At 39.6% G+C, this 18040-nt stretch overlaps 1 protein-coding gene across 1 annotated transcript; it reads left to right on the top strand.

The window, feature by feature from the left end:
- Window positions 1–1371: 1371 nt before the first annotated feature.
- KLHL31 (kelch like family member 31) lies at window positions 1372–13184 on the top strand. Its single transcript, XM_005518103.3, has 3 exons — window positions 1372–1555; window positions 3822–5025; window positions 6827–13184. The coding sequence occupies exons 2-3, from the start codon at window positions 3854–3856 to the stop codon at window positions 7557–7559; spliced, it is 1905 nt and encodes a 634-aa protein (XP_005518160.2). The 5' UTR covers window positions 1372–1555; window positions 3822–3853; the 3' UTR covers window positions 7560–13184.
- Window positions 13185–18040: the final 4856 nt, after the last annotated feature.

The following is an 18040-nucleotide window of genomic DNA, read 5'->3' on the forward strand; positions in this document are numbered from 1 at the left end:
GGACACTTTTAAGATTTGCCTGTAGAGGGTGCTGGGCCATGTTGTCAATACAATGCTTTTGCCAAGAAAGGTGGGACCAGGTGATCCTTGGTATTCCTTGCAACCTGGTATTCCATGATTCTATGAAAATGCGGCTTTGTCCTTAGTTTTTCATAGCTCTGGTCATGTTTTTCAAAAGGAAAACTGGTTGCTGTTGGGAGGGCTGGGCCTTATGTCTCTCTCCTTCACTCTCATTTCACACACTTGACTGACTCTAATTTCCTATTTTGTGTTTTCATTCTTACCTTGTGAGGTTTTGTAGCTCCACCCACACAGCAATGCCCTTTGGTTCAAAATTACAAGTGTTACTTTGCAGTGGGTGTTGTAAAAGCCCATCTGAGCTGAAGGCAAATAAATCTGTATGATTAATTATTATACAAAGCACAGCCAAGAGAAAAACTTCCTGTTCTCAGACTTCCACTTCCCCCAGTACTCTTCCCTTCCCATGCAGACACTTGCACTCTTTATCATTCCCGTGGGAGGAAATACTCCTGGGATGTGGAGGTTTGGCTTTATATTATTCCTGAGGTTGCCTGGCAAGGATGTGGAGATAAATTATTCCAGTGTATGGTATAACCCCCAAGATAGGATACACACTTAAGAGATGGAAGATCAAAGTTCACATCTCTGAAAATGTATCAGGATGTGAGCCATAATCTTTGAAAGCTGAGGCAAGTCTTTATGGAAGCAGTGACCTAATTCTGCAAAACAGAACATGACTGAATCCCCATCAGCTGGTCTCCTTTCCTCTGCCTGGAGTTAAGCATGGAAAACATAAGAAAGTGTAAAGTGTTACCTTTTCCGTGGTGTTTTTTGTGGGTTATTTTAGGTCGTAGAATAATAATAATCATGGGTTTTGATGGGACTTTCGGGGACTATGTAGTTCCAGCCCTCCTGCCGTGGGACATCTTCTGCTAGACAAAGTTGTTGAAGTTCCATTCAACTGCCTTGAACACTTCCAGGCATGGGGCATCCACAGCTTCTCTGCATATCCTGTTCCAGTGCCTCACCACCCTCATCATAAAATGTGTCTTCCTTATATCCAGTCTAAACCTGTGCTCCTGCCTAACCACAGGGCTTTCGCCCAGGCTCCCAGCTGGGAGCTGGGGAACCCAGTGGTTCATCCTATGCTTACCTGAGGCAGTTATTACCTGCTGTAGATATCTTCCCCTCCCTTTCCTCCCCTGTACCCGTACATTTGCAGGATCGAGGCTTGTCCTCCTTGATTTCCAGTGGCCAGGCAGCCCAGGGAAGCTGAGCTCCCGTGGCTGGGCAGAGGCACGGAGCAAGGCATGGAGAGGAGGGGTCATTTTAAAGAGCACCCGAGCACAGGCTCCGGTCTCTCTTGCTCACTGTGACAGCGAAGTGCCTCACTGAAAACCAGTGAGCGGGGACGTAAGCGGCCTCTGATCTTTCTCACTCTTTCCCCCACACAATTCCTCTATTTTTGTGTTTGCATTTTCCAAGGAAGAGGCGTTTTCACGGACAGCTGTGGGACAGAATCTTTCTGAGGAGGGTAAGAGGTTTTTAACTCCTCACTTTCAGTTCTTAGAAGGTGGCATTTTGAAGCAGGGGGGAGGATGGTTGGTATAATGCATTGTTTTGGGACCCCAAGTGTCCTTTGACATGACTGGTACTTAAGCTAAAATAAAGTAGGTGAAATTAAACAATCATAGAAAACCAAATCTCAGGGTTTTCAATGTTCAGTAACTTGGTTTTATTATAGTACTGTTTGATTTGTTTCAGTAGGTTTGCGTGTCCCGTCACTTACAGTGCTTGTGCACTAAGCTAGCTTGTGAAATTTCTGCTGCTGAAAAAGCATTTCTCAGGAAAAAACTTTGGATAGTGAGCATTTTTGAACAGAGCTTAAAATGTTGTATTTAAATGAGCTCTGCAGTGATGCAATGAGGCAATAAACATTAAGTACTACATGTATTAAAAATTTTAAGTTACAAGTCTCTAAAAATACTTAGAAAACAGATAAGGCTGCCAAAAGAACACGCCTTCACCAACTTTAAATTGTGACTATTAATATGCAAAGCTATAACTATGTATGTAACATACAAAATTATCCAAAAGTTTTGTTTCGCTTTTTTTCCATGCCAGCAAATATACACAACACTTGAAACATTGTAGAGTTTTTCCAACAAAAGTTGTGTTAAACAGCTAAGTATACTAAAACACCAGCTATACCTTCAACTGAACCTGTCTTAAAATGGCAAGCTGCTGGGAGGTTGCTATTCTGGGAGGTGACTCTGATAGGTCTCAACAGATGCAGCTCCTGGAATGCAGCCGGAGCGGGGGAGCCGGGCAGCAGCTGACCCCTGTGCTGGCACACTGGCATATCAGGGATCACAGCTCACGTCAGCACAGGCTGACACTGACACTCTGGGCACACATGGCCCTCTCCCTTGCCTGCTCTGCACATGGTCATCACCCAGCAGCAGCAGCAGCAAAAAACTGCTGGTGCTCACAGGCAGCAACCATTCCTTTCTATAATTAAATTACCATTTTGTTACATGCTGTGTGCTTAAGGAAGAAATTATGTGCTGAGATTCTAGATTGAAATATTACTGAAGTCTTTTTATTTTGTTATCTACAATAAACCAGTCATTCGATTTATCATTAATTAGCATTTTTTCAAGTTTGAGTTTTTATGACTGCAAGGATCACAGAGAAAATTAGCATGTGTAAATTGTTTTAAAATCAATGGATATACTGGAGATAAATGCTATGTTTGAATCTATTTGAATGCTGATCTCCACAATTCTGTTTAAATTGTGTTATTGAAGATCAGTGATTTTCTTCAAGTATATTTGCACATACATATATTTGTTTGAAGTAACTCCTTTGTTACCAGGAGCTGTCTCACATCACATTTGACAAAACAGTGGCTCTTTATTTCATTGAGAGCTCTACTAGAGCTGATATATATAATTTAAATATGTGTTCTAACATAATTATGGGACCGATTCTTACCTTCCCATATGCAGAACTTGTTCAAAATAACAATCCTGATAGAGTCTGTGTGACATTTTTTCAAATAGAAGTTAGACATGTCCCTAAATCTCCACAAAATCCTAAAAGTAGGATTATAGATTTCGAATTACTGATACTGAAAAGCAATTAAAGTATGCTATGAGCAGAAAATATTTGCACATCTGACACAGGAAATAGAACACTATTACTCTATAAAATGAAAAGTTACAAAAACCTGAAAGGAGTTTGGAGCAGGACTTAAATCTAAAATCAATATGACATCATATTAAAATCCTCTTTATGTCTCATCTGGCTTTTGTTTCTTTAAGAATTTTTCCCAGTCTTAGTATTTCCCGGCCAAGTTCTGTACTCACCTGTAAGTCTGTAGCAACCCTGGAGTAAGGATGAACAAACATGGGGGTCTGTATATTTCCTGTGCTTCAGGCTAATGAATTCAGGTCAAGAACCTGTCTGATTTAGATAAATATATTCAAAATTTTACACTCTGGCAAACCCATTTAGAGAATTTAACTTTCTGACTGTGGTGATAATAGGTGAATGTTAATTTATTGTCTTGTTATTTAAAACAAAAAGAAATTACTGAATTACTTGTAAGTATATTCTTCAAAGTTGGAGTATTGACTGTTATTAATAAGCAGCCATGTTGCAATCTAGAATTTAGGAATACAGATTATCCTGTATGTATGGTTTTGTGGCATTATACGTCTTGAAAAAGGTTAGATTTCTTGCATAATCACACAGCTATTAAATTTCACAACTGTGGTGTTTAATTTTATTTTTAGCAAGTGCTTGGCTGTAATATTTCATTGCAGTCATGGCTCCTAAGAAGAAGAATGTGAAAAAGAACAAAGCGGATATCAACGAAACAACTATCATTGTGGAAGATAGCCCCCTCAGTAAACTAAATGGCTTGAATGGACTCTTGGAAGGAGGAAATGGTTTCAGCTGCATTTCATCTGAGGTTTCGGACCCATCATACTGTCCAAACCTCTTGGAAGGTCTAAGCAAAATGAGACAAGAAAATTTCCTTTGTGACTTGACTATCAGTACCAAAACCAAATCATTCAGTGTTCATAAGGTAGTGATGGCTTCAAGCAGTGAATACTTTCACAACATCTTAAAGAAAGATCCGTCCACTCAAAGAGTGGACCTCAATGATGTGTCCCCAGTGGGTCTAGCTACTGTTATCACCTATGCTTACACTGGAAAACTTACTCTCTCACTTTATACAATAGGAAGTATTATTTCCACAGCAATTTATCTACAGATTCACACCCTTACAAAGATGTGCTGTGATTTTCTAGCCCAAGAAATCAGTGTTGAGAACTGTATGTACATTGCCAATATTGCAGAAACATACGGACTAAAAGCAACTAAGGAAGCAGCGCACAAATTTATTAAAGACAACTTCATTGAATTTTCAGAAACTGATCAGTTCCTAAAACTTACTTTTGATCAGATTAATGAACTTCTTGCAGATGATGACTTACAGTTGCCTTCTGAAATTGTTGCATTCCAGATTGCAATAAAATGGCTAGAATTTGACCAAAAAAGAGTAAAGTTTGCTGCCAATCTCTTAAGTAACATCCGTTTTGGTACCATCTCAGCCCAAGACCTTGTCAATTATGTTCAAACTGTGCCAAGAATGATGCAAGATGCAGACTGCCATAAGCTCCTAGTGGATGCCATGAACTATCACTTGCTTCCCTATCACCAGAATACACTTCAGTCCAGAAGAACAAGGATCCGTGGAGGTTTCAGAGTCTTAGTTACTGTTGGGGGACGCCCTGCTTTAACAGAAAAGTCTCTTAGCAGAGACATCTTATACAGAGACCCTGAAAACGGATGGAAGAAGCTAAGTGAAATGCCTGCTAAGAGTTTTAATCAGTGTGTCACAGTGATGGATGGATTTCTCTATGTGGCTGGTGGGGAAGACCAGAATGATGCCAGGAACCAAGCCAAGCATGCAGTCAGCAATTTCTGCAGGTAACTACTACTTCTTTAAAAGGGATGGAGGTATCAATTCCACAGAAAGCAGGTAGATAGATTAAGCTGGTTTGTGTCATGCAACATGAATCACTTGGATGAAGAGAAATGGGACAATGTAGGGGAGGTATAGATGCTATTCTATATTAAACTTTGAATGAACAGAAATATACAACTAGAGTTATGCAAAAAAATTCACCATGGTTACACATACACACTGAGAAGTGAGGAAAAACTGAGAAAACTTATTCCAAGTGGAGGAAATAGACAGGAACATTAAATAGGAAGTCATGGGATGTTCTAAGGAGACTTCAAATTTTCAAAAGTTTTTGATGCCTCACAAAAAGTTTGGTTAGAAAACTACCTTTTACATATTATAGCCTTCACTTTCTATTCACCATTCACGATATGTTCAACAGCTTTTTGTATTGAAATTTCTGTACTGAAATTAATTTCAAATCCTTTATTTTTTTGTTATTATTATTATCAAGAGTTTAGAAACAATGGTAGCAGTCTTTTACAGTGTACCCCAAACAATACCTCACTTCTAAAATACTGCAGTTGCTATCTATAGTCATCTGAGACTGCACTGGTGATAGTAAGGTCAGAAGAGTGCACACACTAACATGCAATGTCACAAGGGCAGTAGCAGTTTTTAAATAATTCAGCCTAAAAGCTGCCAGCTTGATGCAAAGCAGTAGCTTGATGCAAAGGCTGGTGGTGGGAAAACTTTTATCTGCCTTTTATTTACTAACAGACTATGAACACACAATGACATTGCACAGCTGCAGTCCTACCAGTGCTTCCTTTACTGTTCCCAGAAGAAACAGTCAGCTTCTCCTGAGGATATTAACCAGTACACCAAGTTAAAGAATGAGGAACATTCTCTAGATCAATTTTATTGTGTAATCTACTTTGTCAGAAAAATATCTGCTCTCTTGACCTTCTGCCTTAAAGCTATGCCTCACATTGTCACAAGGAGTTGTGCCCTCAGTGCACACCTTGGTTGCAGGGAGGAGGCGGGGGAATCCTCGTTGTGCCCTTAACCTTGAGCATGTCAAGTCACATCAGTATGTCTGTGGACTTGCAGATGACAACGCTGAATGACAATTAAGTATTTACTTTCCCATAGTCTTTTTCTCATGTGATTCTCTGGTCCCCTTAGCATGCAACAGAAGTGTGTGGGTCCACTAGTGCACCTCACTCAGCATCTTCTGGAGTCATAATTTGCCATTTCCTATTTCAAAGTTGCTCATTTAAATGTCAAGGACAAAGAATGTTATTTCAGATGGGAATGGTATTAGAAAGCACAAATGGTCTTTCCACATAAAACTTACTCCATGGGAGTGGTGAGGAAAGTATATTCACCATTTATAAAGCACTAAGAGGATACAAGTATAAATCACCGCCTAAAGTTTTTAAAAACTGTATGAGTAAATTTAGATGTCTTTGCCGTGGGTGTAAATTGCAAAAGAATGTCTAAAATTTCTACTGTATCTTGGAAGTATCTCTTTCCAGTATTCTAATGAGATTATTATACAAAATCAAATTACATCAGATTTACTTCATCAGAGAATCAGATTTAGTTCATTAAAATAATACCAGATTTGAATGATACAAAAATATTTTTTCTCCAGTCAAAACCTAAATTTATTTGGAAATTTAATCAGGAATACCAGTTTCATTACACTGACTTTCAATAAACTAACTAAAATTCTAGCAACTCCACTCTTGCAGCAGTGGCATAGGAGTACTGTATAATTTAGCAGAGCAGTGTTACCTTTTTTTTTAATCCTTTCAGGTATGACCCTCGTTTCAACAGCTGGATTCACTTGGCGAACATGAATCAGCGGCGCACCCATTTCAGCCTGAACGTGTTCAATGGCCTCCTCTTCGCTGTGGGTGGCCGCAACTCCGAGGGCTGCCTCTCCTCTGTTGAGTGCTACGTGCCTGCAACTAACCAGTGGCAGGTGAAAGCCCCGCTGGAGGTGCCCCGGTGCTGCCATGCCAGTGCAGTGGTGGATGGCCAGATCCTGGTCACAGGAGGTTACATCAATAATGCTTATTCTCGCTCAGTGTGCATGTACGACCCCAGCAAAGACAGCTGGCAGGATAAGGCCAGCCTCAGCACCCCAAGGGGCTGGCACTGTGCAGTGTCCCTTCTGGAGAGGGTCTATGTCATGGGTGGGTCTCAGCTGGGGGGGCGAGCGGAAAGGGTCGATGTTCTCCCTGTGGAGCGTTACAGCCCATACACGGGGCAGTGGAATTACGTGGCGCCACTTCAAACCGGAGTTAGCACGGCGGGCGCCTCCACCCTTAATGGGAAAATTTACTTAGTGGGTGGCTGGAATGAAATAGAGAAAAAGTACAAGAAATGCATTCAGTGCTATAACCCAGATCTCAATGAATGGACAGAGGAAGATGAACTGCCTGAGGCCACTGTGGGTGTATCTTGTTGTACTATATCCATGCCCAACACCAAGACGAGGGAATCCAGGGCCAGCTCAGTCTCTTCTGTCCCAGTCAGTATCTAAAGATAGGTCTAACCAGCAATAAGTAAAAATGTTTACCAGCACAGCAATATAATTAACCCTTTAAGTAGAATTTTTGGGCTTATATGGAAAAAAAAAAATATTGGCTTTGCAAATGTGCTTTTTAACAGTGCAAACTGGCCAGTTTTCATGAACTTTAGTACAGGTGGCATGAAACAGCACATTAGTGCCTTTAAACAGTGCAAACTGGCCAGTTTTCATGAACTTTAGTAGAAGTGGCATGAAACAGCACGTTAGGGATAAGATCAATTTCCATAGCAGGAAAAGAGAGAGTTAACGCATAACCACAGAATTTAATTCTCCTCCTTATTTTGCCACTGACTTACTATACTATCTGTGGCAAATAATTTCATGTCTTTGTGCCTTGGTTTCCTTACCCATAAAATCGAGATAAACTTGCTGCAGAAGATTATTATGAGGCTTTTTAATACAAAGTTTTAAATGTTTTCAGAACCCAAAATAAAAGTCAAATATGATTAGTAATAAATCTCAATATAAATTAGAAATGTGCCATATCATAAAATTGATCAGTTTTGTTCTTTTCTAAGCATTTTCTATTTTCAGAAACAGAAGGGGGAAAAAAGGCAAACCAAAAATACCACATATAGCATGTGCATACTTTCTTTTTGGGACAATGGTATTCACAAAAACTTCTCAAAGCATTTTCTCCTTCAGAAGGTAGAAAGAGTTCCTCATCTTCTGCCATGAAACCCTTTAATTCCTATACCAAATGCTGTGACATGGCTTTCAAGATCTGAATCCATGAAATACTTTATCTCCCATAATCACTATGGGCCAGACCCAAGGGGCTACTTTGGGTGACAGATGTCTCTCCTGACCTCTGTGTACACCAAGGAACACCACCTCATCCTTGTCCTCATGCTGGGGAGACACCCCTCTCATTCCAGGTTGAAAAACCTAGAAGCTGAGTTCATGCCAGGAGACACCAAGGGCTAATGGCATCTGAACATGGGGAAGATGCACAGAACAAACTCCCTTACATTACTCCAGCAAATAACCAGTGGAGTGAAGAACAAAGATGGAATAAAGACTTCAGGATCTGCCCCTTGGAATTTATGTGGAAAACAGAGAATCACAGGAAAACTCCTTTAGTAGAAACAAAGAGATACCATAACACCTTTCTTGCCAGTTGTAGGCACAACAACACCTGAAGTAACTTTCTCCTGGGCGTACTATTGTGTATCTCCTTCTGAAGCCTTCATTATAGCCCTTTTCATGGAGATTTCATTCATATTATTCCAAAGGCTAGACTAACGCTCTTTGTGTTGAAGTTTTCCCAGTGAATAGAGTGGAGTCTTCACTCAACTTAGTTTACGTTCCAAGAACTTTTCTTCCTGATTTCAGCGTGAAGTAGGGGAATTAGCATGAAACCTAATCCTATTCTCATAGCCAAAGGGATATGCAGCCCATCGTGTCCTGGGAGGATTTGACACCAAAGGACTTCTGTCAGCACAGAATGTCTACAACAGCACAAAATGTCTACATCCTTCTTTTAGGGAGGAAAGAGGGAACACAAGGAATTAAAATGATTTAATATAACCAGAAGGGCACTCACTTTAACCAATTCATGGAGGCTTCACATTCAGTTTCTTCAGATTATCATTAACACCTCCAGGCTTCAGTGCCAATGAGAAGCCACACTCTTAGCAACACCTATGAGGCAGACAAATTTTTATCTCATTTGCAAAAAGGGAACACTATAAAATTGTCTGTCAGTGCAGATGTTGTTGAGACAAGCATTTTCAGGACCCAAGCTCTTTGTAGCTTTGTTAAAGCTGCAAATTGAGGATCAGCATAAGCATGTCATGGTATTAGAAATGAAGTAATTCACTCTGTCAGTTGGGATTAAACTCCATGGTACTCAGTCCTGTTTTCCAATTCTAACTCAGAGTTCAAGTTTGCATCCTGACTATAAAATTTCGAATTTCAAATTGTATTTTTGAGTGCTGTATGTTATTAAATCTACTGCCACCAATGACTTGTGGTCAGAGAAGCACTGTCATATAATTTTGATTCATTCAGTTGGTATATAGGTGTCCTCTACTCTATGTAATTCAAATAATAACAAATGTGGAACAGAGTAAAATTAAGTATGAAAATTCTGTTCTTTCCCATTCCAGTCACCAAATCTTTTTCCTGAAGAAGAGAAAAATTTCTCTTTTCCCAAGTCATGACCACATGTTCCATATGAATGCATATAGGAAGCTCTTTAGAAATAACCATCTGTTCCAATACTTTTTTTTGTAAAATTTTTTTCTCCATCCAGTCCAATGAAGACACCTGTATACATTCAATTGTAACTGTATACATGGTGTAGTTATTTAGTTTTTATAAGGTATCCACAAGGTTGCATTTATGAATTGAAAAAACCTACTATTATGGCCTCAAACAGACATTGGATGCAATTGTCATATGCAAGTGTCTCTTTCTCCCTTTAGGAATTCAGTTCCAAAATGCCATGAATAGTCAGACACTGCTGCATGCTTTCCTGTTTATGAGCTAGCACTTCATGTACATCAACAACCATCTTGGTTTTGAGTAGTAAATTATTTATGAATGATGGGCTAAGTGCAATGAAACTTCTGTCTTACTACTTAAAGGGTTAAAAACTTTGGGGGCCAAATCCTTTTCATCTTACTCGCAAAAAAAGGTTCCATTGACTTCAGTGGGACTACTGAATAAGATGTACAGGATTTCGAACTCTTGGCCAAATTCTGGCAGAACAGTAGGTAAAACTGTCATACCTAGAAGGAAGACTGCTCCGTTGCCTCCAGTGCCTTTGGCCACAACATGCTGACATGTCCTAGGACAGGAGGCAAATACCACTGGCCATGTGTTCCTTCTGTAGCACAAGTTAGGTACATACTTCAGGCCAAAAATCTTAGGTAGATTAACAACTGGTATTGTTACCAACACTACAGGTTGGCTTTACATTATTTTCTCTAAACATCTTTTTAGGTTTCAACTGCACATTGAGCCAGGATTTGGCCCTTAATATGTGACACTATTAGCTGGACTTAATATTATGTTGAATCATACTCTGTACTGAGCTATTTGTGACATTTTTATGTATGACCTTCTTTTGTTAGAACTGTGAAAATTATTTGTCTGTTCTGTTTTATGGGATAGTGTTCTTTCATTGTCTGGTACCATATATTCAATCTCTAGATATTTAATAATGACATCTCAGTTGAACTTGAAATACTGTATATACCAGAAAGAAGTTTTAAAGTACAAGGAAGTACTGTATACAGTAACATTAAGTAGAGCAGAAAACTTCCAACTGTGTGAGAAGCGGACTGTTAAAGCACTACAGGGATCTTTTTTAATGCTATACTAGTAGTAGGAAAAAAAACCAAAAAAACAACAAAATAAATTAACATAAGCTGTTGCCTTCTAAATTCTGTATAAAACACAGATGCATTTTATAGTTGACACATGTGCTTCAAATTCAGATCTGAAAAATAAGCTTTCTTCAGTTTGTGAGAGAAGCAGTTTGCTAGGGTTTGTTTTCTTGTTTATTCCTGACTGTTTAGGTGCATGGGAGAGTGTGTTAGAGATTGAGAGGGAGGGACTTACTGCTGGAAAATTGTGCTGAAAGGAAGGTGTTGTGTTTAGTTCTTAATCAAGACAAGATAATGATCATTCAATTTCTTCTTCAAGTTAACCTGCAAGATCATCTGTGGGTCAGTCAAGAGTCCAGTAAATTTGAATCCTTCAATGAGGAAAGCAGGCAAAATTAGCATCAACCAAGCTCAATGAGGTATTGAAAAGTGCTTTGTGTTGAGATTTTTAAATGACAATCCTTGCAGAAAAAAGGATGCAATGAATGAAATGACAGAGTAAGAACATTTATATTATCCTGAAACCTAGATTAGTTTCTCTGACAGTTCTAACTCTTTACCAAATCATACTGGGTTTAGGAGCAGTTTTTCCTTAGCAGCAGCTGGGCTTGGTAATTCTAGTTGCAAACCCAGCAGTCACACAGAGAGTTGTATGAGCACACATGCCTTCTTGCATTCAGTGGGACTTCTGCTACAGAAGATATTCTCAGGGATTTATACTTGGAAAAATAAAAGAACGAAATCCATGAGTAGACAAACATCAATGTCTAATTAAAGGCAACATGAGGGTGTTAGACTGATTCTCAGCATCACCATTCACTTACCATACCAGTACATGGCATTTTTTGAGACTCAATTACCCTGTAAGGATAGTATTTCCTTGGAATGGCTGCTCAATCATACACTCCAAGGTTTTTTCTGCAACACAAAGGATGGGAGGTGCTCTAGTCCATGGAAAGGCCAAAATGGAGCCACTTAAAACCATCAGCAAGCTAAGATTTTGTTCCAGTCCTCAAGGATGTTTGAGAAAAATATGCTGGAAAAAAGCACATACTGCAACACATACCTTTCCATAAGTAACTTCACTTATGTTTCATAACTGAGATTTTCATCATCTTTCTGATGAAAAGCAAAGATCAATTTTCAATTGTCTGTAACTTCAATTCTCACCTGAACTGAATTTTCAGTCCATTTTAGTCCATTTTCAGTCCATCCAAGATCTCCTGGGAGATCTTTTTCAAAGTCTGAATTCACCTGCACAGAGAATGCAATTGGAACCAGTAGTCCTACTATAGGTTCTTGACCTTTTTACAATGAATCTTCTAATCTTTTTTTGTCAAAGATTTGCTTTGTGTAAGTACTCAAAAACATTGTAATGCACAGATTTATACTTCGACTTCTCCTTAAAAGATTTCTTGTCTCAGTTTCAGTTTCTCTTTTCTTATCCATAACTGAGTGACTATCAGAGCATCAAAGATGCACAGATGTGTATCTGTAAATGCTCAGCTGTGAATCTAAAAATCTCATTGCTGGTATCCCCAATGAAGAAAAGAACACAATCTGAAATGCCTGGACAAATTAATAAAAAAAGGGTGAAACATCACAGAATCATGGAATATTCTGAGTTGGAAGGGACCCATAAGATCACAGAGTCCAACTTTGCTCATTTGCAAGTGTGACCCTGCACAGAGCTCTGTTCCCAGAAGTTCCCTAAAGAATAAAGGAAAATATGTGCAATTCTATACAGCTGGTGTGAGAGATTTGGTTAACACCAGATAAATTTTGCCATGCAAAAGGCATGTCTCAATGAAAATTTTCAATAACAATATAGGCAATTAATAAACTTATGAGGAATAGGCAATTTCTGTTGGTAAGAATGGGAACACAGATATTTAGGTACACTGTGAAAGGAAGATGATGTTACTCTAGTTGCAGTCTTAGCAGTTCCTTTATTGGCAAGAAAAGTTAAAAATAAAACTTCTTTGTATAAAGCATTTTTCTGGCTTATAAGTGTTAGATTGCTTAAACAGAAGGGTTTTCTAAGTGTACACTTTAAAGATGGACTGTGATAACAAAAGGGAACATATTACAACAGAAAAAAATCTGTAAGTGTAATGTGAGAATATTACTACTTAAAAACTAAAATTTGTAGTACAGCAAGTTGTCATTAAGAGGAAAACAGCATGTTGTTATTTTTCATTGTGTGCTTTAAATAAAACTGTTGACACATGGTGCAAACAAATTATTCTTACTGTAAAATCAGTTGGAAACTGCGAGACTGTCTTTCTGACAAATGCCTGGTTGCAGTTGAAATACGCTTTGTTTTCTGAGCCCTGGGCTGATCCTTGCTTTCATATCAGCCAACTGGAATGTTTGTTACACCCAGGCCATCAAACCACCTTCACAATAAGCTGTGATTGTCACAATGTGACAATGTGACACTTTTATCTTTTCCATTTTATAACAAAAACAACAACTTGCTTTTTTACAAAGCATTTCACAGTCTTTTGTTGTAATCTAAATGCCTAACAAGAAGTGATGATAAATCAGATGTCTGACTAGCAACTGATCATGTTTTTATTTGGATTGTATGGCTAACAGTACCAAAAATAAAAACATCTAAATTTCAAGGAAAATAATTTGTCAAAATTCTGAAGAGCAATTAAGTTGTGCCACAGATGAGAGGGTTTGAGATGTCAAAAATTGTTCCTTGTGTTGTGACACCAAGGACTTGGTCCAAAGTGTGATTCTATAGGTTACAACCTGAACGGTTACCTGGCCTGTGGCTGTCAAGACATCATGACTATGGCTTCCTAAGATTCCATAATACACAAGGACAGAGGCTTTATCCTCTGAAATGTTCTACTTTATTACATTTAGCACAAAGATCACTGCTAGCAAGTATACCAATAGTTATTACAGCTAATATGAAGATCAATGGATATGAATGAATATGAATGTCAAGCTATTACAATTATTATCAGTAATCAATAATATCAGTCAATAAGTATAGTGTCAATCAATACTTGCATCAAGCAGTATGGTAGGATACCTGATGACAGCAACAATTAAGTAGGGATGTACTATTACAATTACTGGAGCTTGCCACTGAAACAAACTGATCAACAATAATATAACAGCAAATATGCTTAATGTACGTAATATTTACATTCAGCAAATTAGCCAGACCTAAGAAAAAGCCAAACCAGCCCAAAAGGGAGGAACAAACTCATCCTGGAGGGGGCACTCAATCATCCCCAAAAGAGAGGAAGAAAGACCCAAGCAGTAAGACAACAGAGTTCCTCTTCAAAAAAGATCCCTGACACAAAGTCTGGAGTCAGCCAGCACTCCCACTGAGTCCAAGAGAATGGACAGTTCACATGGGATTCAGCTGGGAATTTCTCAGAGGGAGACAACTTTAGTTCCTTTTATAACAGAGAGACATTGAGTGTGTGTAGGAGATTCTGCTTTGAGAAGTTAATAGATGATGTTAATTTCTATTTTTTACTTCTAACAGGCAATAGATGATTCTGTTTTCTGATTATTTTTTACAGCAATTTTGTATCTCTGTGCTGTTTTCCACTTTCTCAAAAAGTAATTTCTGAGAATTTGCTGAGAAATTGCATAAACAATTTTCAAGTAAATTGTCATTACAGTCTCTTGGGATTTGCACTTATTCCTGGTACCTTGGGATGTCACGGGTTTCTAGGTCCCTGGCTGCACTTCTCTAGGATGCTTGCAGTTCCCGGGCCTAGTCCTCAGTCTCACAATCCCAGGCTGGCAGACCTCTCTCTGTTATGATTTTCAACCAACAAATTCTTCCGTACAGCAATTTTCCTCTTCTAACCAGGTTGCAGACAGCTGGGTGAGCAAAGTCAGCTAGGTGAGCCTGCTGGCTCTGAACTAGGACCCATGCACCTCTGGTGCAGCAGCTGGGCTCCTTAGGGCGCCTGAAAAGATACTGCATGCCTGTGAGTGTGCTAACCTGCACATCAAATCTGGGGGTCAGGACTCAGTTGTCTAAATGCCCCTTGTGAGGATGCCCCAGGTGCTGCAGAACATTTCAAATGGCACTGGGTGTCCAGCTATGGCCACTAAGTCAAGCCTGGGGAAGAGGACTTATGTGCCACTCTGGTCTGCACACTGCAGTCCAGAGTGAATGGCTGACCTGTGCGTGTGCTGATATGTCCACTAGTCCTGGCTGCCTTGGTGATGAGGATTTTGAGGAAGCAAAAGGGATGACTTTGCTTCAAAATTCAAGAATGGCTTTGAAGAGTCAAGGTGAGTTTGTAATTATAAGAACTGCTAGAAAGAGAGATATTACAATTAGACTATGATATAAAAGCAAAAATATCTTAAGCAAGTCTTGACAAATGCATTATAAATGCTGGTATTTAGCAATACTCAGCATTGCTAAAGTAAACATGGATTAAATTAGAAACTGTCGGGATCCTTTATTTCTTATATTTGCCTTGTTACTTAAGGGCTTGAGAAAACGTATTTTTCTCTATTGAAGTTATATTTCAGAGCTTATTATGTCATCATTTGCCTTCAAAAACAGTTAAAGAATATGAGTGAAATATTTACTTAGCAAAAGCTGATTTTTCTGTAAATTATCCATAATTTAGCTTTAAGTCTTGCATAGATTTATGGTGTCCATTATAGCAACTTAAACCCAGAATGTAGAGGCCTATAAATTGGTATGCTGCTTGTTTTCATGGAATGCTTATAAGGTAGATGTTACTCAAACCTATGGCACAGTATTCTTTTTTTCCTTTGAAGGACACCATGTATTTTATAAGTAAAATTCCTAAGTAGCACAAAAAGTTCTACCTGAACATGAGGAAGAACTGTACTGTGCAGATGACTGTGCATTGGAACAGGTTGCCCAGAGAAGCTCCAGAGTATCCCTCACTCAAGAATCATCTGGACACAATCCTTTGCCATGTACTCTAGGATGACCCTGCTTAGGCAGGAGGCTGGACCAGATGACCATCTGTGGTCCCTTTCAATCTGACCCATCCTGTGACTCTGATTCTGTAGTGATGTGAGAATAACTGAATAAGGTCAGAGTTCTGCTGAATTTAATTAGAAACAGACAAATCGAACAGACTGCTTTTGTGTTGTGTTATTTGTGTATGGAATTATTCTGAGCCAAACAGTAAATTTGTTGAAGTTACTTCTCTAAAGGAAGAGAATAAATTCAGATTAAAGGTCTTTCAGTCTGCAACTTGCGGTTTTTTTCAGTGAACGTGGCTACAGAACAAATCAGGACTTCTCATTCTGTGTTGGGTAATGCCACCTTGTAACTACAGTGTAAGTGCTTTTGCAGGGAATTGCTACTTAGATAACCAGGAACGCCACGTTGCTTTACTGAACGTAGCAAAGCTTGTCTTTCTCAGCTTAATGTCAGCTGGCCGCTTCTATTCCTTGCCTTTAGTCAAGGGCACAAAGTTCGCCCAGTTAATTTAGTTTCAATCTTCAATTCGGCGCCTGATGCTCACGCATCCCGAAGGATCATCACTCTGCGCAGGATCTCCAAAGGGTTTTGCTCTCCTGAATTGTTCCGGGAAGGAGACACTGGAGGGCACCAGAGGCCGGGATGTAGCCGGGCTCCCCGCGAGAGACAAGCAGGGACAGCCGGGTTGGGGCCCTGCGCAGAGCCGGAGCTGACGCGTCCCTGCCAGCCCGGGCGGGGGCCGTGCTGCTGTCCCACTGGGAACCTGACGGCAGTACCGGGGCAAAGGCACAGGGAAGGCCACCAAGTGCTTATTTCAGCTAGCAGCGCTGGAGGCTCCGGGGAACCGGGAGAAAGAGGGGAAGAACATTCAAGAGTTATTACCTCATGTAAAAATGTGTATTTCAGCGGCGGTCTGCCCACTTCCCCTTCTCTCATGTCCATCTATTGTCCGTAAACATACTGAGAGAAAAGATTCATACCTCTGGACGATCCCAACAGGCTGCTGCCATGAAAAAAAAAAAAAAAAAAAAAAAGCAGAGTGCAATTCAACAAGGATGAGCTGAAAAAAATCACATTTTCTAAAATCTAAAAATTTCTAAAATCAAAGTGCACAACAGTGCATGAGGTTTGACATCAGGGAAATGTTTCTTGGATTCAGAATGAATTTCTGGTCACTGCAAGAGAGTACCACCCCTGCTTTCACAGGGAAAAGGACATAATCTTGACTGGGAGGATATACATCTTTCATGTTTTTGGCTCACACCAGGGACTTGGTTTGCATGTTGCAGATACATGATCTCACCATCAGCCTATCTGAAAGTTTTTCAGTCCCCTCTTGTCAGAGCTGTTCCAGTTTGAATACATTACTTAATATTTACCACCCTTGCAGGGTAGGGAATACATTTCTTTTCACTTTCCCAAGCCAGTCTGCTAAATGCTGATAGCTCAGGACAAGTTCTTACAAGAACATATTTTGCTTTCATCCCAGTGCAGTACAAACACATTTTCTAAATTACTGACATTTAGCAGATGGGAAAAACCGTTATTTCCTATGTTGCTGGGAGAATGGTGCAGCCAACAGATTCCTGGCCCAGCTGCTGCTCTAAAGCTGTTATGCTGGTCACTGCATACACTTGAGGGTTCAGCCAGTGAATTATGGTTTGCTATAATAAGAATATTTTGCTTTCCATTAGATCACACTTGGTGGAACAAAAGCAAATGCACTGAAGCAGTCAAAATTTTTATCAGTGACATTTCAGGGTCCCTTTGCTTCATTGATGGTGTCAAACAAGTTCTAGCAAAAGGACACCTTAGCCACATTGTCAGAAGTAACAGATCAGCTCTTCTGAAGCAGGAACAGATGTGGCAGGCCAGGTGACCTGCAAAGCATTGACACTGCAAAGGAATTAACAAAGCTGAAGAAATGAAAGTGAACATTATAAATCATGTATTAAAACTGAGTGCAGAGCTCTCTTAAGGTGTTATGTGTGTAATAACACCCTAAGATGTTAGCAGCAGCTTGAATTCTTCTCACGCAATCCTTTGAAAAAAAAAGATATCTGTCTCCTGGATGGATATTATTGCAGGGGTTCACAGCAAAGAGACTGGTTCATGCAGCAGAAGCAGAGCAGGAGGTG

The sequence above is a fragment of the Pseudopodoces humilis genome, chromosome 3 (assembly GCF_049639895.1).
Source record: "Pseudopodoces humilis isolate 2021_Gansu_Grassland_sample_001 chromosome 3, ASM4963989v1, whole genome shotgun sequence".
Taxonomy (NCBI): domain Eukaryota; kingdom Metazoa; phylum Chordata; class Aves; order Passeriformes; family Paridae; genus Pseudopodoces; species Pseudopodoces humilis.

Bases quoted from the DNA above. Each gene is read 5' to 3' on its own strand.
- KLHL31 (XM_005518103.3), top strand. From the start codon at position 3,854: ATGGCTCCTAAGAAGAAGAATGTGAAAAAGAACAAAGCGGATATCAAC. The intron at 5,026-6,826 runs GTAACTACTACT...TAATCCTTTCAG, and splicing joins GCAGTCAGCAATTTCTGCAG to GTATGACCCTCGTTTCAACA.